The following is a 24,432-nucleotide window of genomic DNA, read 5'->3' on the forward strand; positions in this document are numbered from 1 at the left end:
CTGTAGTGTACAATATGTTGTTAAAATGATAAAATTAGCCTTCGGCTACTTTCCTTGAGACAGTCATATGAAATAAAAAGTGATTTTGATGCTGAAATGGGTGCAAATGGTGCTAGTCGTTTCCATTTTTCTTCTAAAGATTCAACAAGTTCGACTCTAAATGTATTGAAAAGGTAAGATTTTAAAGCATGATCTGCTTTTTTTACTTGTACACCATTCATCAGGTTGTGTCTAAGATCATACTTATTTGGAAGTGGCTACATTTACGGCGCCGTAAATACAGACGTTCCATGCCTTTTTTTTTAGGAAGTGGCTACGTTTACGGCGCCGTAAATACAGCCGTTCCATGCTTTTTTTTTAATCTTTACGTCGCTTTTACTGCGCATGCGCGCTGGTGCGTGTTTTTTCTTTTTTCACCTTCTCTTTGAAAGAAAAAGTGAATATATAACTTCTAAATTCAACCGCCTTTGCCAAGCGAGTCAGTGGTGCGTGCGATTTTTGTCTGACTCTTACTCCCAAGGACGTGAGTTCGATACCACCAGGAGGTGATTCTTTTTTTAAACTAAATTCTAATCCGAAGTGACTCAATCGTTAGGCTACGCATTTTTGTGGCCGTTCAGTTTAGTTTGTTTTTAGTTCTGACCATCACAACGAAAAAACAGTATATGATTAACACAGCAGAGGTCTAGAAAAAGGTAGAAGCGACAAAGAACGGACGTTATAGGCTAGCGTGCATGATACCGAAACAGGACAATCAGTTTAACATCAATCAATCATCAATCAATCATTTTATGGCACGGCCGTAAGCCCGTAACACCTTAATAAAATTTTTATAAATTTAGAACGAAGAGGAAAAAAAGGCTAGCGACTTTTTCTAAATTCATAAAATTTTTGGGTGTTACGACCGTCGACCGTGCCATATTTTAAACTGATTATCCTGCTTTGCTATCATGCATGCTATAACCAGTGGCGTACGGTATAGACAGAAAAAAAATTTGGGGGGGCCAAATATTTAATGAATTGAAGAGAACGACAAAGTGTTTGATTTAAGACATCGCCACCTGTGCAATGGCGTATCCTGGTGGCTTAAGCAAGGGAAGCAATAAAGCTGTTGGGGGGTTAGAGCGTGCCGAAGGCACGCTCTAGGGGGGTCTGGGGGCATGCTCTCCCAGAAAAATTTTGCAAAATTACACTCAAATAATGGATTATAGCGCTTTCTGGAAACACTTTCGGGGTAATATTTGTGTTACGTTCACTGTTCGCACCCTTATTACATCATTGTTTTTTAGTTTCGAAATCGGAAGTTGATGTCTAAGTAACTTCGGGTCATAATAAGAAAAACAAATTATTTCCTTTGTTTCGAGCATTTAAAGAGAATGTCCCCACTGATTGATATAACCCCTGTTGATAATTTGTGCCATAAACAGCGTTTTTTAGGCAACTGACCTCAACTGACTGGTTTGTTTTGATGCTAAACCCGCTACGTAATGCCCAATGTGTTGTTATTGTGAATGCTGCTTCGTTTAGCGGTTTATTTGAGCGTCAGCAAAATCTTACATTTTGTCTACTCTGTGTATCTTGACGTTGAACCAACGTAGTTAGAAGTTTGCGCCGGCAAAGGCAGCTTGTATCTTTTTGAGTATGACGCTATCATTCGAATCATTTCTCTTCTCTTTTCGTACTATATATATATGAAGTCTGTTCTTAGCGAAATTCATAATTTTAATGTTACATTAGTTAACTACAGTACATGAACGTATCAATTCTATTGAGAATCGATTTAGTAGTTATAAGGATCGCCCGACAAAATTTCGAAAGACCGTGATCAACGATAGAAGATAACGACACGAGGGTCGGACTGTCTTGCTATTTTCACGCGTCCACGATATACTGGGTGGTATCGTCTGTACATTAAAGTTATCATTTATTTTATACTTCTCATCTATGGGTGTGAGTTCACGGGCGGAACTAAGAATTCATTTTCAACACAACAATTTGTATGAAATTTATTAGCAGATAAACAGCTATTAACTTATTAAAGGTAGCTGTTACACACGAACAAGCAAAAACTGCGGCTAAAATTAGAGAACACAAAAAACTCAGCTACACAAAAACTGCACAAAAACCCAACAGAGTAAGCGATTCTGAAATTGCTTCCACAAATTAGTTAAAAGAAGCGTAAATCGGGTAAACTTTGCGCGATTTACGATTTGCAAAATTTATTGGTGTCCCTCTGTGTGTCTAAAACAAGTCCTGGGAGTTGTTAATAATTAGATGTCTTAGAAAACAATATAAATTTATACAAATTATATTAGGAGCTAGTTGAGCACTCTCTTTTGATACAAACATTATATTATATTTTCAACAAAGGGTTCAACTTCGGAATCCAAACTTTGAAACATTGGGGGGGGGGGCATGGCCCCTTTTGTGTAAGAAGCAATGGGTAACAACCATGAGAGGAGCTTCGTTTTTTACTAAAGCAGCAAATCCGAGTTTGTTCCCAAGCATAGCTGGTGCTCTATCCGTGCATATAACTTAGAACAAAGTATATTTTTTTTCTCCAAAATTCATCAAGGTAATCACGGACCCCCAAATGCTTTCTCACGGACCCCCAAGGGGTCCGCGAACCCCAGGTTGGAAACCACTGCTTTGAAGCATATAGCCTATGCGTAGTTTCTATGAATTAAACATGATTTTGTTCTGACTTAAATTTACACAGCCTTTACAGTTCTAATAATTTACTTGAAAACAAAAGCAAAGTAGGTTATGGTAGCCTAATCCAAAAACTTTTCATGTCATTGTGTTTTGTCAATGAAAAGAACACTTCAAATTTATTACATATATTAGTAGGCTACCAACGCAAACCTTTGCTTTTTGTTCTAAATAGACATAGTGGCTCAGAGTAAGTTTTGAGTAGCCTACCGCAATCGTTTCAATCTTAAAATATCGCAGCAACAAAATTAGTCGAACAACGCTACTGCTGGCCAAGCTTCTTTAACAACATGGATTAACTGTCGAAAATATGTAGTATCAAAGAGTGACGCAAAATTAGGTCAGCGAGTCATAATCGCCACTGTTGCATTGTGCGGGACATTTGTTATTTATGAAATATATCCATCTGCGATCACCAGCGCTGTAAGTCTTGTTTGTAATATGTTTATTTTAACAAAGTCTTAATCCGAAGTGCTAATTTACATCGGCTGGCAATATTGTCGTTTTTATGTCGATTCGATGTTGTCGGACATTGAATCGTTGTTAAAAAGGAGAACTAGGTTAGTTGACATCCAAGGGGAAAACATTTTTTGATCATATTTTGCAAAAATTATGCTTCTTTTAGTAATGTCCTTCACATCATTGAATTACTTATTTTATTACCTCGCCGTCATCGTCAACACAATCATGTTGAGCGTTGTTTTTCGTTGCTAAAAAGAATTCTAGGGAGTGGCCAACTTCTTTAAAATCAGCCACATTGGAGACTCTCGTGCGAGTGTCGTTAGATGGTCCCGCAGTAATTCGTTGTCGTTCTCTTCAATTCATTAAATATTTGGCCCCCCCAAATTTTTTTTCTGGCTACGCCACTGGTTATAGCGTGCATGATAGCAAAGCAGGACAATCAGTTTAAAATATGGCACGGTCGTAACACCCAAAAATTTTATGAATTTAGAAAAAATCACTAGCTTTTTTTCCTCTTTGTTCTAAATTTATAAAATTTTTTATTAAGATGTTACGGCCGTGCCATATTTAAACTGATTGTCCTGTTTCGGTATCATGCACGCTAGCCTATAACGTCCGTTCTTTGTCGCTTCTACCTTTTTCTAGACCTCTGCTGTGTTAATCATATACTGTTTTTTCGTTGTGATGGTCAGAACTAAAAACAAACTAAACTGAACGGCCACAAAAATGCGTAGCCTAACGATTGAGTCACTTCGGGTTAGAATTTAGTTTAAAAAAAGAATCACCTTCTGGTGGTATCGAACTCACGTCCTTGGGAGTAAGAGTCAGACAAAAATCGCACGCGCCACTGACTCGCTTGGCAAAGGCGGTTGAATTTAGAAGTTATATATTCACTTTTTCTTTCAAAGAGAAGGTGAAAAAAGAAAAAATACGCACTTACGCGCATGCGCAGTAAAAGCGACGTAAAGATTAAAAAAAAGGCATGGAACGGCTGTATTTACGGCGCCGTAAACGTAGCCACTTCCTTTTTTTTAATCTTAACGTCGCTTTTACTGCGCATGCGCGCTGGTGCGTATTTTTTCTTTCTCGAAAGAACAAGTGAAAAAAAGTGCATATATATATAACTTCTAAATTCAACCGCTTTTGCCAAGTGAATCTGTGGCGCGTGTGATCTTTGTCTGGCTCGTATTCCCAAGGATATGAGTTCGATACCACCCAGAGGTGTTTCTTTTTTTAAACTGAATTTGAACCCGAAGTGACTCAATCGTTAGGCTACGCATTTTTGTGGCAGTTCAGTTTAGTTTGTTTTTAGTTCTGACCATCACAACGAAAAAAAAGTATATGACAAACATAGCAGAGGTCTAGAAAAAGGTAAAAGCGACAAAACGCAGACGTTATAGTGTGCATGATAGCAAAGCTGGACAATCAGTTTAAAATATGGCACGGTCGTAACACCTAAAAATTCTATAAATTTATAAATTTTTTTTACTCATATTAATTGTTAAAGAAAAAAACTCACTAGCCTTTTTTTTCTCTTTGTTCTCAATTTATAAAATTTTTATTAAAGATGGTACGACCGTGCCATATTTTGAACAGATCGTCCTGCTTTGGTTTCATGCACGCTAGCCTATAACATCCGCATTTTGTTGCTTCTACCTTACTCTGCTATGTTTGTCATATATTGTTTTTTCGTTGTGATGGTCAGAACTAAAAACAAACTAAACTGAACGGCCACAAAAATGCGTAGCCTAATGATTGAGTCACTTTGGGTTCGAATTTAGTTTAAAAAATGAAACACCTCTGGGTGGTATCGAACTCATATCCTTGGGAGTGCGAGCCAGACAAAGATCGCACGCGCCACAGATTCACTTGGCAAAAGCGGTTGAATTTAGAAGTTATATATGCACTTTTTTTCATTTGTCATTTCGAGAAAGAAGAAAAAATACGCACCAGCGCGCAATCATGCGCAGTAAAAGCGACGTAAAGATTAAAAAAAAGGCATGGAACGGCTGTATTTACGGCGCCGTAAATGTATCCACTTCCTACTTATTTTCAAGAAAGAAATTTTCTCTGTTATATGATATTTATGGATAATTGGCTATTTTTCCACACTTGTTGGCATGGTTGCAATCGGGTGGGTGGCGCCCACTCTACCGTGAAACGAGGGTGGGCAAAATATGTTTCGCCCACCCTGTTTTCATGACACTTATGAAGTGTTCGTTACAATTATTTCCGTTTTTGTTAAACGCTGAATTATCCAACTAACTGCAGCGCAACTTCTTGTTTTACGCTATGTCTCTCGCTAGGTATCCGACAGAACAAAGCAATTTCACAACAACGCTGCGTTGAAAAAAGGCAGTTTTCACTGCATTGTTGTTGCTACGGCAACTGCCACACGCTGGAGTCAGCGTAAGGGAATATGAATATGACATCATAATGAACATGACAATAAAATAACCGATACAAACTAAAGACGTACTCAAACAATCGCTTTTTACAAATCTTTCCTCACAAACTTGTTGCTGAGTATAAATTGGGGCACCGCACGATGTTGTCATTTCATTATTGAAAAGTTAAACATGAAGCAAAGTCAAACATCTATTCGCGCATTCTTAAAATCAGCTACCAAAAGGCGTCGAGATGATAACGCTAAAGAAACCACGTCCAGCCGAATGAACATAGAGATGACATTGATGAAGAAAGCAATGCTTCAAGGATGGACAGTGGTGAAGTCAATGTCTCAGGCAATGCACCGGTAGTTGTAGAAGACAGCATGAGCCATGGATCTCTTCCTGCTCCATTTGACGTTAGCATGCTGCCGGATCAGCTTCCGGCTCGGGAAGGTCGTGTGTTGCAAAGGAAGCTTTTTTCCGAATTCCAGTGGATGCGTCTTTACCCTGATGGTACTTGTTACTGTAATCACCTGTCCGAACATTTTGCGGAAAATCTGAAGACGCCACTTTAAAGATAACAGGTCACGAGTCACGCGCTTTTCAGGTCGCAAAGGAAAACATAAAAGAAGTTTGTTTAGTTTAGCAGCGCTCATAAGATCACAATGCGCAAGAAAGCAAACATCAAACCTATTAAAGCTTAATTGCTGCAGCGACGCTAAACGCAGTCTTTGTGAGAAAGACTAACCATTGCGAATTTGCGAACATACACATTCAATGAAATCTGTCTGAAAACTCTCGCCCACCCAGAATTCCTCTCTTCTAAGAAAAAATCAACGCCTATGGTCATCATATATAGCTAATGTCAAAATTTTTCCTGAAAGTTGCAAAAAAATGTTTTGTTTGTTAATGGGGATATTGCAGATGTAGCTGAGCTGGCAGTTGATCAATGATCATGCATGCTAAACTGCTAAAGCTTTGCTCAAAATTGTACTTGGTATGTGTCTGAGCCATAATCTAAGTACAAGGTTACTCCATTGCTTTTGTACCTTAATTATTTCAAGGACTTGAGCTTTGTTTAATCAGACTTCATTATTTTATTGCAGGTTTTTCACAAACAGCCGCTTATCACATGTGGGACTCCTTTTTTTAATTACATTTTTGTTTATTCATTACTTTACTGATCACTTTATTAAACTACCATCAAATGATTCACAACTGGAATCAGATACACCATTTTCATCTTATAAGTAAGTGCGATTGTCGATGACATCTTTTGCATATACTTTCTAAAGTTTAGATTTTAATTTCTTTTTGAACTTTATCAAGATATAAACAACAAACATCCATTATTTACATTCCAAATGGAAGTGTGTTACGTTTTGCAGATTTGATGCTTTATGTATGTGATGATCTCTCTTGTTATGTATATTGTATATGTATTGTGCATATCATAGTTATATTTGCTGTGCATCTCTATTCAAAGTCTCTTGTATCTCTTGTATCTTGTACAAGATCATATTCAACATGTGGATTCTATAAATTTGCAGTTTTCTCTGCAATTTTACGATTGTCTTGAAGGAAGTTTGACAATATAGTACGGTACTCTATGTTTTGTAATTAAATAGTTTAGTCTTTCAAATGAACTTAAGTATATATATATATATAGTTTGTTGAATCAATAGATACTCAGGTGCATTATTGCATATATATAATTATATATGTTTAAGTTTTGTTGTGTTTACAACATGACAGATATATTTATATAACAGATTAAGAGACCTGAAACATATTGACGAGCTAAATAGAATCAAGCGATCTGTTTCAAATGAACTTCGTGATTTAGAAAGCAAACGGAATCAAATTCAGGTATGACAGCTAGTGTGCAAATTATGTAACTTTCAAAGGCAATTGTAGTGAAAATATCATTGCAATTTAGTATTGTTATTCTAAAAAATCAGGTGAAGTGTGCTCTGCTATTGCATCTCTGAGTATTTTTAAAATTGGTTTTCTAATTTCATGATATTGCATTGATTGTGATACTGTGGCTGGTGCCAGTAAGTTGATGTTGTTTTGCTAATCAGCTTTCCGCAATCATACAGTATGTCTATTAGGTTGGTCCTTATTTTTTGACTTTTAAAATTTTTAGGTCTCACCCTCCCAAAAGGTTCCATTTTGGATAAAAACACCCTGTGTGAAATATTTTTGAAAAATATTAATGTTTAGAGGTTCCTCAAGGTCCTAGAAATTTCCCCATACACTATGTAATAGGGGGTGTGATGCGGTATGAAATAAACTTTTTGAAACCCCTCTAAACAACTTTGTGCAGACATGAAAACACCTGAAAGCACTCTTAATCACAGTATTTTAACAGCAATCACAAGACATAATTGTTCCACTCTAAGACACAAATTTGTATTGCTTAATTCTCAAAAGACATAATTGTTCCACTCTACGGCATAAATGTGTATTGCACAATTCTCACAAAACACAGTTGTATTATTAGAAGACACAATAGCAGGCCTCGAAATGCATGGTGGACATGTCCGCCGTCACAGCATACGATGTCCGCGGGAAGTACCATCTAAATCGGTTATATTCAAGGAGCGGTGGGAGTACATAGCTCAAGAGAATTATGAGGATTCTTCCACTGATGAAGAAGCTGCAGCGGGTGTTAAAGATATTAAGGATGACCTTATTCAGTTCATTCATGTAGTATTGGCCAAGGAAAAGCAACCTCGAGATGATTATCGTGAACTAATGGAAATCTTATTGCTTTTTCTTGGAGATACTATACTGGGGCAAGCTAATTTTAAAGCACCTGGTGCAAGCCATCATGCACGGTGGATGATGAAAGTGATATACACCTTTAAGGTGTGGTTATTTCGAAGTCAGTTTCACCTGACGTGCCGTGAGCAAACGGTCTCCATGACCTATGTGTGTTTTTTACACGTATCTATATCAAGGCGTGGATAACAGCTCCTTTGGCTATAAAAGCTCCCAACAATGATTTGTCCTTATATAAAGAATTGGAAGCTTATAAAACTGTTAACAAAGGTCTCTGAAGCAACAACTGAAAAGATGGGTCGTCATCTGTGGTATTTTTCGGAAGAGCTTGTTGCCCTTTCTCTGTTTGATGATGATGTTGCAGCAAACATCAAAGAAGAAATAGTGGAAGTGATGAGAATTGGAGAAGAAAATTTGGAAGCACCCAATAAAAGAGTCACCATGACACTAAACAGCTTAAAAACTAAGACACTATCTTCATTTGCCAGTACAAACACAAAGTTGTTGTTCAAAAAATTAAGCCTTCCAGATTCTCTTCTCCATCTTCCTGTGTCAGAGTGGGAAGAAAACAGTGCTTATCAGACTGCTCGAGAACTATGTAAATCTCTAGCTGTGACCAATGATCAGTAGCACTTATCCAAAACTTTTCTGGGCGACTCACTAAGGATGAGGAACAGTTGCAGTACCTTCTTCAAGTCGTTTCACAACATCAAAAATGCTTTTCTGAACCACTTAAAAAGGCTTTGATGTGACATTTTACCATTTTTGAGGCATTGACCATTATAACCATTTTAAAACCAATGACTATTAATTTGCATTTAGCAAGTTTGTTTTAACAGGATTGCAATATCGCATGAATCACAATTTTTCTAAATTACACATCCAATATATATCTATTCAGTGTGTATTGTTATTTTTATTGCAATTAAAGGCTCACTTATAGCTATTGCTTTACACTGTTTCTTGCGCAATTTTTCGAAGGAATTAAATTTGCTTCATCACTTTCAAACATGTGAACATTATCATTTTTTTTATGAATAATATTTATTATCAAGATCGCAAAAAAGAACTTTTGTCTTAGGTATACCAAACTGGGTTATTATTTATGCCATGCTGATGAAAACAAGCCATAACACTTGTGCATTTCAAATCCGCATGGCAAAACCAAGCTTACAGAGGTATGACATTCTTGCATAAAAACGTGAAATTTTCAGAGGCCTCGAGGAACCTCTAAACGTTAATATTTTTCAAAAATTTTTTCACACAGGGTTTTTTGTGGTAAATGGAACCTTTTTGGGGGGTGAGACTTGAAAAATTATAAAAAAAATTTTTTAGTCCAAATAAGGACCACCCTAATGTCTATACTAAAGCAAATTCAAAATCATATTAAAGGAAGCAAACAGTTAAGATTAGTCGTCACGATGTAAAAGCCAAGTGACCTTCATGAATGAATTCTCATACTTTTTTTCATATCAAAGTTTGGTATATTGCATTTATACAGTATATTGGAGTATGGTCAACAATCAGCATGTGAACTCATTTCTTTTCCAATGCATTGCCTTTCGATATGTATATAACTTCTTTGTGTGAGGGAGTGGGATTGGCAGTTGCTCAGGAAATTGTTTAATTTCTTTAAAAAAAAAACGTTTCAGGATGATATCTCCATACATCAAACATCTCTCTCTGACATCGAACAAACGGTTGGAAAAGCACGAGCTCAGCTTGAATCACTGAAGCGTGAAATTATTCAGGTTCACTTTGTTTCATGTTTGGAATTGTATCAAAGTTTTGAAATCCTTTTTGTTGTACGGTAGCCTATATATATATATATATGTATTGGTGTCCGACAAATTGTTCGTAAGCAATTGTTTGTAAAACAATTGTTCGTAAAATTAATTCTTCATAAAACAATTCTTCGTGCATGCAGTTAAAATTTGATGTATACGAAGAAATGCTTTACGAAGAATTGTTTTACGGATTTCATTTTACGAAAAACAGTTTACGAACAATTGTTTTACGAACAATTGCTTACGAACAATTGCTTTACGAACAGTTGCTTACGAACAATTTGCCTATAACCATGTATATTATATGATTATATATTTCATAAAATGTTATGATTTATTGTGTATAGTTGAAGAATGAACAAAAGGAAGCAGCAAAGCCTAAGATGGTGGCTCCCGCTCGTCTTTTGGCTTCCGAGGAAGATAATGTTTCCATTGATCCTCCTAAGAGCTATCAAAGGTATCACTTTAAACATTTATTTGTACTTCGTCTACGAATTCTACGTTTTTGACTAAACAATGTAAACATCCTTGTGGGATGTCTCCAGTAGGTGACGACATAAGTTGATGGATGCTGACCATCGATACCACTTAACTGATATTGTGACATATTGCTTGAATGTTCAAGTCACTAATCATGTCATGAAAAACACGATATTTTTGATCCAGTTGTTACTAAAATGAAATACAATATATGAACAGACTGAGGTGGGATGTTTAATACCGCATTTAATTGTTGATCTGTTTCCGTAGATGCCACATGCACAACTGCTTTGATTACTCAAGGTGTTCTTTGACTTCACAATTCCCTGTCTATGTGTACCAGCTTGGTGAGAGGGGTGAGTTGGTAGTTAAGTACAAATATATGCTTTTAAAGTATGGGTTGTTGAAAACATTTTGTGCACACTTATTCAACTTTACGGATGTTGAGCGCAATTAAAAAACAAAAAATTCAGTCATTCAGATGTCTAGCCCTGGCAATCAGGTTTTTTTAATATAAGATGTGCAAAATAAAGTTTCAACAAATACTTCCGTTTGAACGCACACCTGCTGTTGTGCAAAGCCTAAAATAGTTTTTCACACTACTGTTTTTCTATTTTGACTAATTGCAATTGAGTCTAAAGCGAGAACGTGTATTGCGCAAAACCTCGGTATTGCCCATTTATACAAGCTTAGCCGTTTGTGATGTCACATAACTCCACGTCGCTTTTAAAGAAAGAGAGCTAATAACGTCTTCAAACATTTCATGTTTAGAAATATCATGTGTTATATTGTGATGTTAGTGTTGTTGCATAACCAGATTTACGACAAAGTGGTGGATGCCGTATTCATTTATCTCATCACAGGTGACACATCTCCCTTCCACGTCACGCAGTACGTCATAGACGCTACACGCCATTCGTTTTCATCTAGTCCTTACGTGACCTCTGACCCCGACACAGCTTGCTTGTTCGTCGTCGTGCTTGGAGAAGTGGAAACGGCCACCAGATGTTAGTACCTAGTTGATTTTAGTTGTTCAGCTGACCATGTAGAGATTGGTGGGTATTTGATTCATTGACAACTGTTTTCAACTGGTCTCCCAAATTTCTTATCGCCAATTTAGTTTAATCGCCTAGCCGAATGGTGAGAGCGTCCGCCTGATGTTCGGAAGGTCGTCGGTTCTATTCACATCGTGAGCACGCGTTTGTGTCTCGTCACATGATAAGCTTGGAGCGCGTGCCTGACTAGGTATGGCCCAAGAATATCATGTTTCACAAAATTACTGGTCCGAACTCCCTGGTCCGAAAGGAGGTCAAAAGAAAAGTTGGATACGTGAAATAAACAAGAACCTTCGAGAGTGCGACCCAACTGTCGAACCGCTAGATTGATAAGATTTATGTGTGTCAGCAGCAAAACTACCACATTGTGTAGCAGCAAGCTCGGATCATATAAAAACACATTGCCAGAGTAATAGGCCACGAGCTGAACTTTGGACAACCTTGCACTAAATTGTCAGCATCAAGTGTTGCCTGTTGGGAAACTTCTTTTTTACTCTGGCGTCTTATTTTTTGTCTTTCCAGCAAACGATCAACCTCAAATCGATCCCTCTACCGTCACCACGTGGTTGCAGTCATTGTCGCATTGGCATGGCGACGGACGGAACCATCTACTGGTGTACTTGACGCGAAAGTCGACCAGTCAGAATCCACTACTAGGCACCGACACGGGCCGTGCACTTGTGGCCCAAAGTAATTTTGAAAAAGGCCAATACCGCCCCGGTTTTGACGTTGTCATGCCAACGATGGCGTTGGTCGGATTAGGTAAGAAATCTATGGTTCCTAATGTAGGGATTTTGAGTCAAGTAAAAACTACTTGTTGAGCAGCAAAAGAACTTATCACAGTAACACATCGCCAGGAGACAATGTTAAAAAATCTATAAATTTCTTCCCAATTTAATAAGTTATCGTTAAGCTTACTCAATGCTGTGAAGCGAACCCGTGTTGGACTGTTGGGTGTTGGTGCTATGGGGTAGATGTTGCAAAGTGATATCTTGGCCTTCTGCCACATATATCTTATATATGCATTGGTTCGTGTGGCTGATAATCCTTGGAGGATCTCATGATCTTGCATCCAGGGCAACGATCTGGGACGGAGCAGGAGGAAGTTGATCATCTCCGTGTGGATAGGTGGGAGAGTGAAGATGCAGATTGGTTGATGGAGGACATTCCTCTCCAGGTGGATGGTTGCTTCTTCAGATACTTTGTTAAGCATCTTGCCAATACTTAGATAGTGCATGCAAGCATCATATGTTCTCACCCAATCGTGCATGCATATAATATACGGCTGGGTAAACATAACGTGTTTGTAAAGACGTTTGACATGTTATATGTTTACACAATGCTAATGTGTATTAGTTTGTACACGGTTTTCCGTTCTTCATTTTCCTTATTGCAAGGTTTGGACGTCAGCAAACTTCGATGCAGCTTGCCGGCTTTGTGTAAACATTAACAATACACCAACCGTGCATTTTTTTACCCAACCATTTTGTTCGCTATAAGGAGCGTAACAATGAAGCTTAAGTGACGTATAAGTTATGATGTCATGTTAACAGGTGCCTGCTTTAAGGAGTTACTTCATATCTTTTCAAGGCCAGTGGGGTGAGGGTGGTGAGAACTTGTACAACTATGGAGGTTAGTGAAGAACCTGTAGGATTGTTGATTCTTTGTTTTCTAGTGGTTGATTGCAGCCAAAGTTGCCAGTTCCTCGATTTTTTCGCGAAGTTGAGCTAGTTTATTTTTTCGCTGTTGCGTGAAATTTATGGCAGTTACGTTTTTTTTTGCCGGTTGATTCCGTTTTATTTTCATAAAATTTTACAAAATTTACTATTTTTAGGTAAAAATGTTTGTTTTTGAGTTTGATATGTATAAACTTTTAAATGTTGGGTTAATTTTTAGTGGCAATTGAGTTGGAAATATCTGGCAACTTTGTTTACAGCGGAAAATCGCAGCTCCAAATAATTAGTCTTTGCTGTAGGCGTTTTGGTTACGTAATTACTGAAATTTTCTGTCGCTTCTTTGCTGTATCTTCGATTATGTTCAGAGGATCACGTGATGGCAAGGTCAGAGCCTTCTCACTCCCCATTCCATGAGTTGTTCATGGAAAGTGTCAAAACTCTTCAAACTTCAAAGATTAACGGAAAATATCGCGTTGACACAGAGTGCCCTAACGACCGCCCGGTGACCCTGGGTCACAGGTGGGGTTTTTATATTTCATTTTCAATTCAACGATTTTCAACCTTACGTTGAAAAGGTTCATTTCGTAAATACCGTATTTCCGATCATCGCATCATTTATGATTGTTTCTCTATTGGTATCAATGTTTCACCAGACGCATTGGATCCTTTCATCCCTTCTTAAAACATGCCCATACCGTCTCTTAAAACATGCCCATACCGTCTCTCCCCTTCGCCAACATCAACGTTCTCATTCGACCCCAGAAAGTTTATAAGTTTTTCGGTATTCCTTTTGTCCATCAGCTTCACACCACACATTGCTCTCACCATCGCTCTCTCAGTTCTTCTCAAAATCGCCAATTCGTTTTCCTGTAACCACCATGTCTCACTTCCGTACAGCATTGCAGATCTCACGCAACTTACTAGTATAACTTCTTCCTCTCATTTTCAACGGAAATCTTCTACCACATAACAACTCTCGACACTCTCTGAATTTCACCCAACTAAACCTTACCTTTGTAGTCACTGCCGCTTCACAACCACCACTGGCATTCAATCTATATCCTAGATAGCAAAAGACATTCTTCACCCATTCCACTTCATCATTCACCTTTTCAACAGGACGAACCATTCTTTCTTCAATCTTCTTGCATCTTTCACATTCAAAACCTTCTCCGGATATGCATGTCACTCTCTTCATCTTTGTACATCTTCCACGCACCCACTTCCTGCATTTCGTACACTTAACAGAGTTTTCACTTACTCTTCTTCCACATACGTCTCAAGGGTCGTTTTGCTCATTGTGGTTTCCCTTTCCGTTCCTTTTATTACAACCTTTATCTTTTTGATGTTGACACGCATCGCATACCTTTACATTGAAGCAACTTTTTCCACTTGTCAAATTTCTCTCTCAGATCTTCCATTGTGTCACTCAGCAAAACCAAATCATCGGCGTACAGTATCTCCATCAATGAATCTTCTCTTACACCTTCGGTAATCACATCAATCACAATGGCACAAATTAGAGGAGACCTGAACCCTGGTGTACACCAACCTTCACCGAAAAACTCGTCTGAGAGGGCAGATCCAACGTGAACTCTCGTTTTTGCACCGTCATAAAGACTCATTCTTGCTTGCACAAGTGCCTCTGGTATTTCTTTTTTTCCCATTGCCTATTCCATCACTCTTCTTGGAACTCTATCAAATGCCTTTTCCATGTCCACGAAGCACATGTACAAGTTTGTCCCTTGTCCCGATATTTCTCTTGCAACCTTCTCAAAATAAAAATAGCATCTGTCGTTCCTTTTCCAGGCATAAATCCATATTACATCTGGTCCAGCTTCACCTAAGATCTTTTTTTTCTCCAACGCCTTTTCTACTACGGTACCTTCATTGCAACAGTTTTACTCCTCTGTATGACCCACAATTCATTGCACCACCCTTTTCCTTGAAGAAGGGTATCACCACCCTTGTCTTCCATTCATTTAGAATTTCTTTTGCAATCAAAGGAAGTTTCATCCAACTATATTAATATTAAAAAAGTTTATTGCAAATGAAATGGAAAATTTTATCCAGTTTTTTAATCACTGTGTTGACTGTAATGGTGGTTGCTGCTTAGTTTCATCTGAGAGTTGCACAAGACGAGGCTGTAACCTCTAATCATTATCTAATCACTTTATTGTCTCGATTTGCTTCACAGGCTTGAATGGTCGCAATGCGGTACTTTCTCCACTCGATCAGCCATTCTCTCCCACTCCACGTTCGTTCTTGTCCCCACGCCGGCCGGTGACGTCGTCGTGACGTCACTGTTCGTTATCAGGATGACCGAAGCGTTACGTTCTGGGGCCGTCCCTGTTGTGATTGGAACGCATTCCGCTTTGCCATTCGACGAATTCATTAGTTGGGACAAAGCTGCAGTGATCATCCCCCAGGTTAGATGAGTGGTTGCGGATGTGTTGCTGTACTGTAGTCTCATCCAATTAATAGGAAAGTAGTATGCAAGTGATAATAAAATAGCATCCAAGTTGATATTGAAATAGTATGCAGTGCAAGTGATCATGAATAATGATATTTTTTATGTGGCCCTGTATTATTATTTTATATTTTCATCATTTATTTTATGATATCATTTTAGCATCATCATTTATTTTATGATATGATTATCATCATTTATTATTTCATTAGTTATTATTTTCCTATTTATCCGTGTTGTTCACATCAAGATATCATATCATTTGCTGCTAGTTGTTGTGTTAGTAACATTGTCACTTGAATTGATGATCTGTGTTTAGATCACGTTGGTGATCTCTCTTCCTGGAGGCATTCAGCGTTTCAACCATTTTATTTGCTCCTCAGGCTCGCATCACTGAGCTCTCCTTCCTCCTGAACAATCTTCCTCATGCTGAGATCTTATCTTTACGGAGGCAAGGCCGCTTTATCTTCGACACATACTTCTCTTCACATCTCATCATAGAGTCCATGCTGGCCACCATCCGGACTAGAATCCTCATCCCTCCTCTTCCAGTTGAAGATGTTGCAAGGTTAGGTGACTTTATATCAATAGTGAAGCACTTCAACTGGTTAACATTACTCAGGATAGTAAGTCTGAAGGTTATCTTTATTTGTAGCATCCCAGATGGCACGTGCATGATAACAATGTTGTTGTTGTATGCTGTATCAACTGGGTGTCTCCAAACTGCTTTGATGCGTTTTTGATTGTTAGATATAAACATAACAGACATTTGTTAGATTTGGAACTAAACTGAAATTATAAATTGAGCCATGCTGGTGTATAAGTAAATCATAACGTTATACCCAGGGTTGTTGGTATTTTACCCGACCCAAAAAAACCCGGGTGGGTTTTTTTAATAAAACCCACTTAAAAAACCCAAAAAAACCCATAAAAAAACCCAGAGCATCATATTTGTCTAGTTTTTATTAGAAAATTAAAAAAATGAACAAATACACTACAAGTCACTTAAAACAAACTTTAAATTAGGACTTAAGGATGTGATTGTGAAGTAAATTTCCAAGATTAAACTGAAAATGCAGTGGATATTGTACAGTACAGTACACAAAAATCAAGTGATGTCACTTTGTGTATACTACATTAAAACTCACTTGCAAGAAGGCCTTATAGTTAAACTGGTGAAAGTACTACTCTACTGTAGTCTGTATGATATATATGATGTGAAATGCAATTTAGGAGGCTATTTACCAATTACAGATTCTGGATTCTAACGCATGGCTGTTTCAGAGCATTTGCCTAAATGGCCATTGGCCACGCAATCGCTCAATTGCTCAACCATTACTATATATAATATATACATAAATGATAAAAAATATTTAAACATGATGGCATAAATGCTCCTTGCCTTCAAATCTAAAGCAAATGATGCAATAATGTGATTTCTATCTCGGTAGCATCAACTTGGTATAGAAATCAGTGGATGATGCAACATCCAACTTGATCTTGATTCTTGAAATTAACGGATGATGCAACATTCAAGCAACAACAACCCTAGTGCATTAGTTTATTGAGTTATGCAAGCATGTACTGTGAGTGAAAGGCACTTCATTCGTAAAAAGTAGTTTTGAGGTGAAATAAGCATGAATCTACCTTTTTTGCATCTTTTTTAAAAAACCCAATAAAACCCAAAAAAACCCGGGTTTTTTTAAAAAAAACCCAGGCGGGTTGGGCTTTTTTAAAAAAACCCGAGTTTTTCTCAACCCTGGTTATAACTGAAAATGAGATGGTATTTGTTTTTAGTGTTGTGATACTCAACTGGTTTAAAAGCTGGGGAAACTTCCAAATGCATTGATGCTGAACTAAGTTGTAAACGATTTTCTAGCAATTTTGTTTTTACTTTGTTTCTTTTCAATGTACTGTGTCTTTGATAAACTTTCCCAGACAGTACATTAATCGTTTTGTACATTGATTCAACGTCTGCGTAAGTCAATTTAACTCGTTGACGTTGAATCAATGTAAAAAACGATTGATTTACCGTCTGGGTTGTTGTTTTTTGAATTAATACGTTAAACGGTTCCTCTTGTTCCCAGTGATGTTGTGGAGCACAAGAGTTTCAAAATAGATGAACACGATCCTGCTCCTGGAGATGCAAAGTCAGAGTTTGGATTTCCTCCATCAGAACCACAGATCAATTCTCTTACTTTTAAGAGGAATTTTACATGTGTCCTCCTGGATGCAAAAGATACTTGGAATAACGCTCCTGGCCCGTTTAAACTTTATCCTAACCTCCCAAACGACAGAACCTTACCCACAGATGCGCAATTTGTTGGTGAGTGTCGCCTTAATTTGAATTCTATTTGAATATGTTTACGTCTGACAACTCTCCTGGCAAGATAACTGAGGTAGCACTTAACGTTTTACGTCAGTTTTGTCATTTTAGTTTGAAATAATATTAATTTGTATAGCTTGTCATTTTTATCTACGGGCGATACCCAACGTGTAATTTATCGTTTCATTGTCTTATGACGCTAGGTTTCATGCTCAACAGAAGTATTGGCGTATTATTCACTTGTTATTTCACGCTGGAGCGTGTTGCTTTTGCCGTGTGTTTTTGATAAATAAACAAGTATGAATGAAAATCACGTTGCACAACGTTTGTAGTTCGATGATTGATTCTACAATCACAAATGATGATTGTTACAATCACAAATGATGATTGTTACAATCACAAATGATGATTGTTACAATCACAAATGATGATTGTTACAATCACAAATGATGATTGTTACAATCACAAATGATGATTGTTACAATCACAAATGATGATTGTTACAATCACAAATGATGATTGTTACAATCACAAATGATGATTGTTACAATCACAAATGATGATTGTTACAATCACAAATGATGATTGTTACAATCACAAATGATGATTGTTACAATCACAAATGATGATTGTTACAATCACAAATGATGATTGTTAGTTTTTTGTTACAATCACAAATGATGATTGTTAGTTTTTTGTTACAATCACAAATGATGATTGTTACAATCACAAATGATGATTGTTACAATCACAAATGATGATTGTTAGTTTTTTGTTACAATCACAAATGATGATTGTTACAATCACAAATGATGATTGTTACAATCACAAATGATGATTGTTACAATCACAAATGATGATTGTTACAATCACAAATGATGATTGTTACAATCACAAATGATGATTGTTACAATCACAAATGATGATTGTTACAATCACAAATGATGATTGTTACAATCACAAATGATGATTGTTAGTTTTTTGTTACAATCACAAATGATGATTGTTACAATCACAAATGATGATTGTTACAATCACAAATGATGATTGTTACAATCACAAATGATGATTGTTACAATCACAAATGATGATTGTTACAATCACAAATGATGATTGTTACAATCACAAATGATGATTGTTACAATCACAAATGATGATTGTTACAATCACAAATGATGATTGTTAGTTTTTTGTTACAATCACAAATGATGATTGTTACAATCACAAATGATGATTGTTACAATCACAAATCACCAATGTTTCATTATCCACACAATAACGTTTGTTTTTATTGATTCTTCGTCATCCACAATTTGGTTTTGATATATTTTGACAAGTTGTGTTTGCCCCTCTCCAGGATCGAGTGATGGATTTCGTCCCATTGGGGGCGGTATTGGGGGAACGGGGCGCATCTATCAAGAGTCACTTGGTGGCAACCACCCTCGGGAGCAGTTTACCATGGTGATGCTGACATATGAAAGAGAGGATGTGCTCATGCAAGCTGTGGAGCGGTTAGCAGATCTTCCTCATCTTAATAAGGTTAGATCTTTTAAGATGATGTGAGACTACAAATGACACAAGATTTTGTAACTTATTACCTTCGCCTTCATATGGTTGTACTGCTAATTTACGAAAAGTTCTCGCACGGATCTCAGTTTGGGCTCTTTACTTGAATACCACAGGAAACTTTTTATTTGGGCTGTCAAGTTACTGAACTTACCAAGAATCTCTAGGCATTTATGACTGAACAATCTGGATTGTGGTAATGTTGATCTTTTAACAAGTAAAGAAATAAGCGAGTCCACGTAACCTCACCCCTTGCTTCAGTGCCATTGTCGGTTATGCATTTGTTTTTTATTGTGCCTCCTCGCTTTATTTTAGGTGATTGTTGTGTGGAACTCCCCCACTCCACCTAGCGGTAATTTGAGGTGGCCCAACATCGGCGTTCAGGTGGTAGTCATCCAAGCAGAACGAAACAGCCTGAACAACCGGTTTGTTCCCTGGGACGAAATAGAGACAGAAGCTGTCCTCTCCATCGACGATGACGCCCACTTGCGGCATGATGAGATCTTGTTCGGGTTCAGGTAGGTGGCAGTAAATATATGAATTGTGTTGTCATTCATGTGCAATGTGCATACACAATACACATAGTGCTTGTTATAATGGCATGCGCTGGAAGTCTGCTTTGTGAAATGAGTCAAGAAAGGGTCGAGAAGTTTGACATTGTGGAATTATATTCTTTGGTGGAAACTTCTTCTGAAGCTTTGTCTTGGCAGTATCGCATACTTGGAGGCAGGGCCATGTTAACCGCCCCCCGTGCCCCCCTTTCCGGGGGCACAGCGGTTTAGGGGCCCACTCATTTTACTCTGTTTAATGTTTTTTACTGTACAAAAAAGAAAAAGCTGCCACAGCAGATGGATATTCAATAGCTTAAATTATGCAAGGCCGTATTTACTGCTTCCCAAACCCCGGCTGTGGGCCTATCTACGTCTAGGAGCTCACCAATATTTAGCTTGTGCAGCGTTTTTGGCTTGTAATTTTACATGTAACATTTAATATGCATTTTTTCCATTTTTGCAAAATTTTCTCGCTCGTTCAACTACATTTCATCCACCTAACCAGTAATGTTGGGCATAGATGGTTTCAAGGAGTGAATTATGGGAGTAAAGAGTTTTTGTGTCCTAGAAAAACTAACAAAATAATGTAACATTGTAAACGTAAAGTAAACGCTGCTCACTCAAATCATAGCCTAGTTAATTCACAATTAAAGTAATAAACCTCAGTGTTATTGGTTCATCATCATCATCATAGTCCATCGTCGGTTATTGGTTATAAAGTGAAATGTGCCGCAAAAATATTATAGGTGAAGCAAAGGTGAGGATACCTTTGATAGATTTTCATAGTTCTAGTTTGCCAAAAGAACTCCCGAGAAAGGCGTTCAACACCTCTGTCCATACGTCCTTGTTTAATTCGGTGGTTCCATTCTCGTACGCAGACGACTTGGTTGCAATAATTGTTTGTTTTTTACTCGCAGAGTTTGGCGAGATTGCCGCAGCCAGGTTGTGGGGTTCCCCGGCCGCTTCCACGCTTGGAATGAGCACGGAGGGGGCTGGTCCTACAACTCCAACTATACTTGCGAGCTCTCCATGGTCCTCACTGGAGCTGCCTTTGTACACAAGGTGGGTGTAGACTGCCTGGACCGGTTCAGGCTTGATACTTGGGATTTGTAGATTTTGTTCTGATCAAGAAAAGGCAATTATGTTTTTGTGACTGTGCGTTCAGGAAAAAAGGCCCTTAATGTTGCCCTAAAAAAAGATATCTTGTTTAAAATATCTAAAAATAAACGAAATTTTTAAACGTCAGCTGAGTAAATGTTGATTGTGTGAGGATGTCAATTTATGTGTTATACCAAACGCTAAGCAATTTCACGTGACATTCTTCCCCAGCACTACATGTACGTGTACACCTACTGGATGCCAGCTATGGTAAGGGAGATAGTGGATGAATACATGAATTGCGAGGACATTGCCATGAACTTTCTGGTCTCACACTTGACCAGGCAGCCCCCTGTGAAGGTATGATGATGATGATGACCATAATGATAATGATATTTCAGTATTATCAAGGATCTAAGTTACCTTTCGGATTATATTTGGTAACATTTCTATAAGATTTAGACCTCATTAATAGTAAAATATACATTCTTTCATTCTTCACTGACATGGGTTGCTTCCAGCCTTTTCATCGCAGCAAGTGCATTGTTACTTTAACCCTGGTGTCTCAATGCTGAGTGCCAAGCATGAATGAGACATTCGTTTCATGAATTTTCATTCGTCTGTTGCCCATCTGCATTAATTTGTTAAAGTTTTGACTTGGGTGTTAATCCACTAATCATACGCTTCGAAGCCAACCTACTCATTCAGTAACAATCTCTCCAGGTGACGTCACGATGGACCTTCAGATGTCCCGGATGTCCAATGGCGCTGTCACAATCTGACGAGCACTTCGAAGAAAGGCACAAGTGCATTAATAAATTCGTCAAAATCTTCGGCTACATGCCTCTCATCTACACCCAGTACCGCGTGGACTCCATCCTGTTCAAGACCAGGGTTCCGCACGATAAGAATAAGTGCTTCAAGTTCATTTAAGGGAATAGCAGCATTTTGTTTCTTTCCACTTGTGTTGAAGTGACACTCTCCGCACTGCACCTACACAATCAAATCATGTATTTCTTCAAACCTACAACATCCAAGCTACCTTACCGTCCTCATCGTTTTGCACTCATCATGATCCAAGAGGTTCTGTGATTCTTTGTCTCAGCTTGGATCCTTACACCATACCAAGAACTCACTGGCCTTGATGTGGTTTTCACATGAACTATTTCGTCATTACGTTTCCAATCACAACCGCGCTCCCTCTATGAAGAAGTCGGTAGCATCATGTGAGGAAACATTGGAAGAAGCGAAGTCATCGCTTTCAAGATCTCTTGTTGAAGTTTCTTATGCACCAACAAAATGATTCTTGATCCATAGGGACAACTTGATGCGACGTTTTCATCAAACAAACTAAAAATGTAGACACGCCTTACCTGGCACGGTGATGACGTCACAATGGTGAATTTGTCACATTATTATATGAACATTTCACAATCATCAGACTGTGACGTCACAAGGTTCTACCATAAATGAAACGAGGTGCGTCTTGCATGTATTCTTTCGGTTCAGGGGTTTACAAACCTGGAGTGCCTTTTGTGCTTTCAGTCACAATCATCGTGAGTGTTGTTGTTTTACCGAGCACACAGTATTCTTTATACAATGTTTTCGTGCTACATAACCTGATAAATATTTCCAGTAAAGTGAAAGTAGAAAAGTCCATAATCTTGGACATTTGCGCAAGTCTATTTAACTCAGCCTTTGAGTTCGGCGACGCTTATGTAGCCACCACACCGGTGGCAACATCAATCGTTGTTTTATATTGATTCAACGTGTACAGCCGTTGAATCAATGTAAAAAAGGATTGATTTTGTTACTGCAGTACCTGCGAGCCACGCCTTGCTAGAAGTCGATTGAAAGTACCGGTCATTGATCACACGTCTGTTTTATTTACGTCACTGTATATTTACTTTATTACGTCATTTTTCAACGCTCTACCCGCACATTTTGTGTTTTATGATGCTATTTTGTATATTACGTCGCTTTTTATATCATACGCCAAGTAAAATCATGTGTTTGTCGAACTGTTGCTCATGGGGAGCTTCGAAGTGAAAACATTATTTGGCAATTCAGTTTATCTTTCACTGCCTACTCAAATATGCAGAGGACGAAATAGTAAACACTGAGCACACGGGAATGGCACCAACGAATCGACTTTTGGTGAATGAAAACAATTAGGAATCTCAATCCTTGGCTCAGAAAGTCCATTTAGAAACTAATTCCTGGCTGTTTTACTTGTAGAGGCTTTGAACCACTGACGTAGGCCAGGTTGCATAGATGGAGAAATTCCTATTGTTATCTGTGCATCCTTTTGTAAACTTTACAAGTATAGTTTTCAATAAGTTATTTGTTGCATTTCGAAGCATGACACCAATCAGTGACCGCCTCCTATCAGCACCGTGCCAACAGAGTATATTGCATATCTGTCAGTATTTGACTTTGTGAAAGTGAATTTGTTTGATTTTTACCGTTCATTGATTTAATCTTTTATTTTGATTGTAGATGCCTGACCAGACTCGGCCAACTTTGTCGTATCAAGAAACTATCTGTGCAGGGTTGCCTGAGGCCCTTTTACAGTGTAACCTTTTCTCCATTTCATTTAGTGAGTTCACCCCCCCTCTCCAGCTTTTGCGTTGGTATATTTTTCCTGTTATTCAACTTTTCTGAAAAGTATCTTGTTTTTCAAGAACATGGTTATGTTAGTCTCATTAAAAATTAAAGAGTTTAAGTTGTAGATAACCTTCCAGATTCATCTATATATTGAGCTCTTTATGTTTTGATTACATTGACAATTTTTCTCTTTGTGTTCTGTTATCCGTTCTCTTGTATTGCTCCATATCAAGACAAAATATTCAACTTGTTATAACACGCACAGAGCTGCTTCATTTATCACATTCAACTGATGACGTATGTGAATATTTTATCAAGATTTATGTTTATGGACTTGGAAAAGTTCTGATCGTGAAAAATGCAAAAATACCCGATTTTGTTTCCTTGCCGCGCACATCGCTATCAGAGCATCTCGTATTTTGCATTGAAGCTCGAGTTTTTCATCCATTAAAACATTGTGAGCGA

At 37.9% G+C, this 24,432-nt stretch overlaps 1 protein-coding gene across 1 annotated transcript; it reads left to right on the top strand.

Annotated features, from left to right (window-relative positions):
* Positions 1-24,432, top strand: LOC145770429 (exostosin-like 3). Its single transcript, XM_082582073.1, has 19 exons — positions 1-173; positions 6,671-6,814; positions 7,337-7,433; positions 10,004-10,102; positions 10,486-10,595; positions 10,889-10,974; positions 11,482-11,625; positions 12,196-12,435; positions 12,750-12,850; positions 13,227-13,305; positions 13,715-13,868; positions 15,547-15,778; positions 16,203-16,387; positions 17,907-18,145; positions 19,503-19,684; positions 20,027-20,229; positions 21,180-21,324; positions 21,592-21,720; positions 22,084-24,432. Exons 1-19 carry the CDS (start codon positions 97-99, stop codon positions 22,291-22,293), a joined length of 2,856 nt encoding a protein of 951 aa, XP_082438199.1. The 5' UTR covers positions 1-96; the 3' UTR covers positions 22,294-24,432.

Source organism: Aplidium turbinatum, chromosome 5 (genome assembly GCF_918807975.1).
Source record: "Aplidium turbinatum chromosome 5, kaAplTurb1.1, whole genome shotgun sequence".
Lineage (NCBI taxonomy): Eukaryota > Metazoa > Chordata > Ascidiacea > Aplousobranchia > Polyclinidae > Aplidium > Aplidium turbinatum.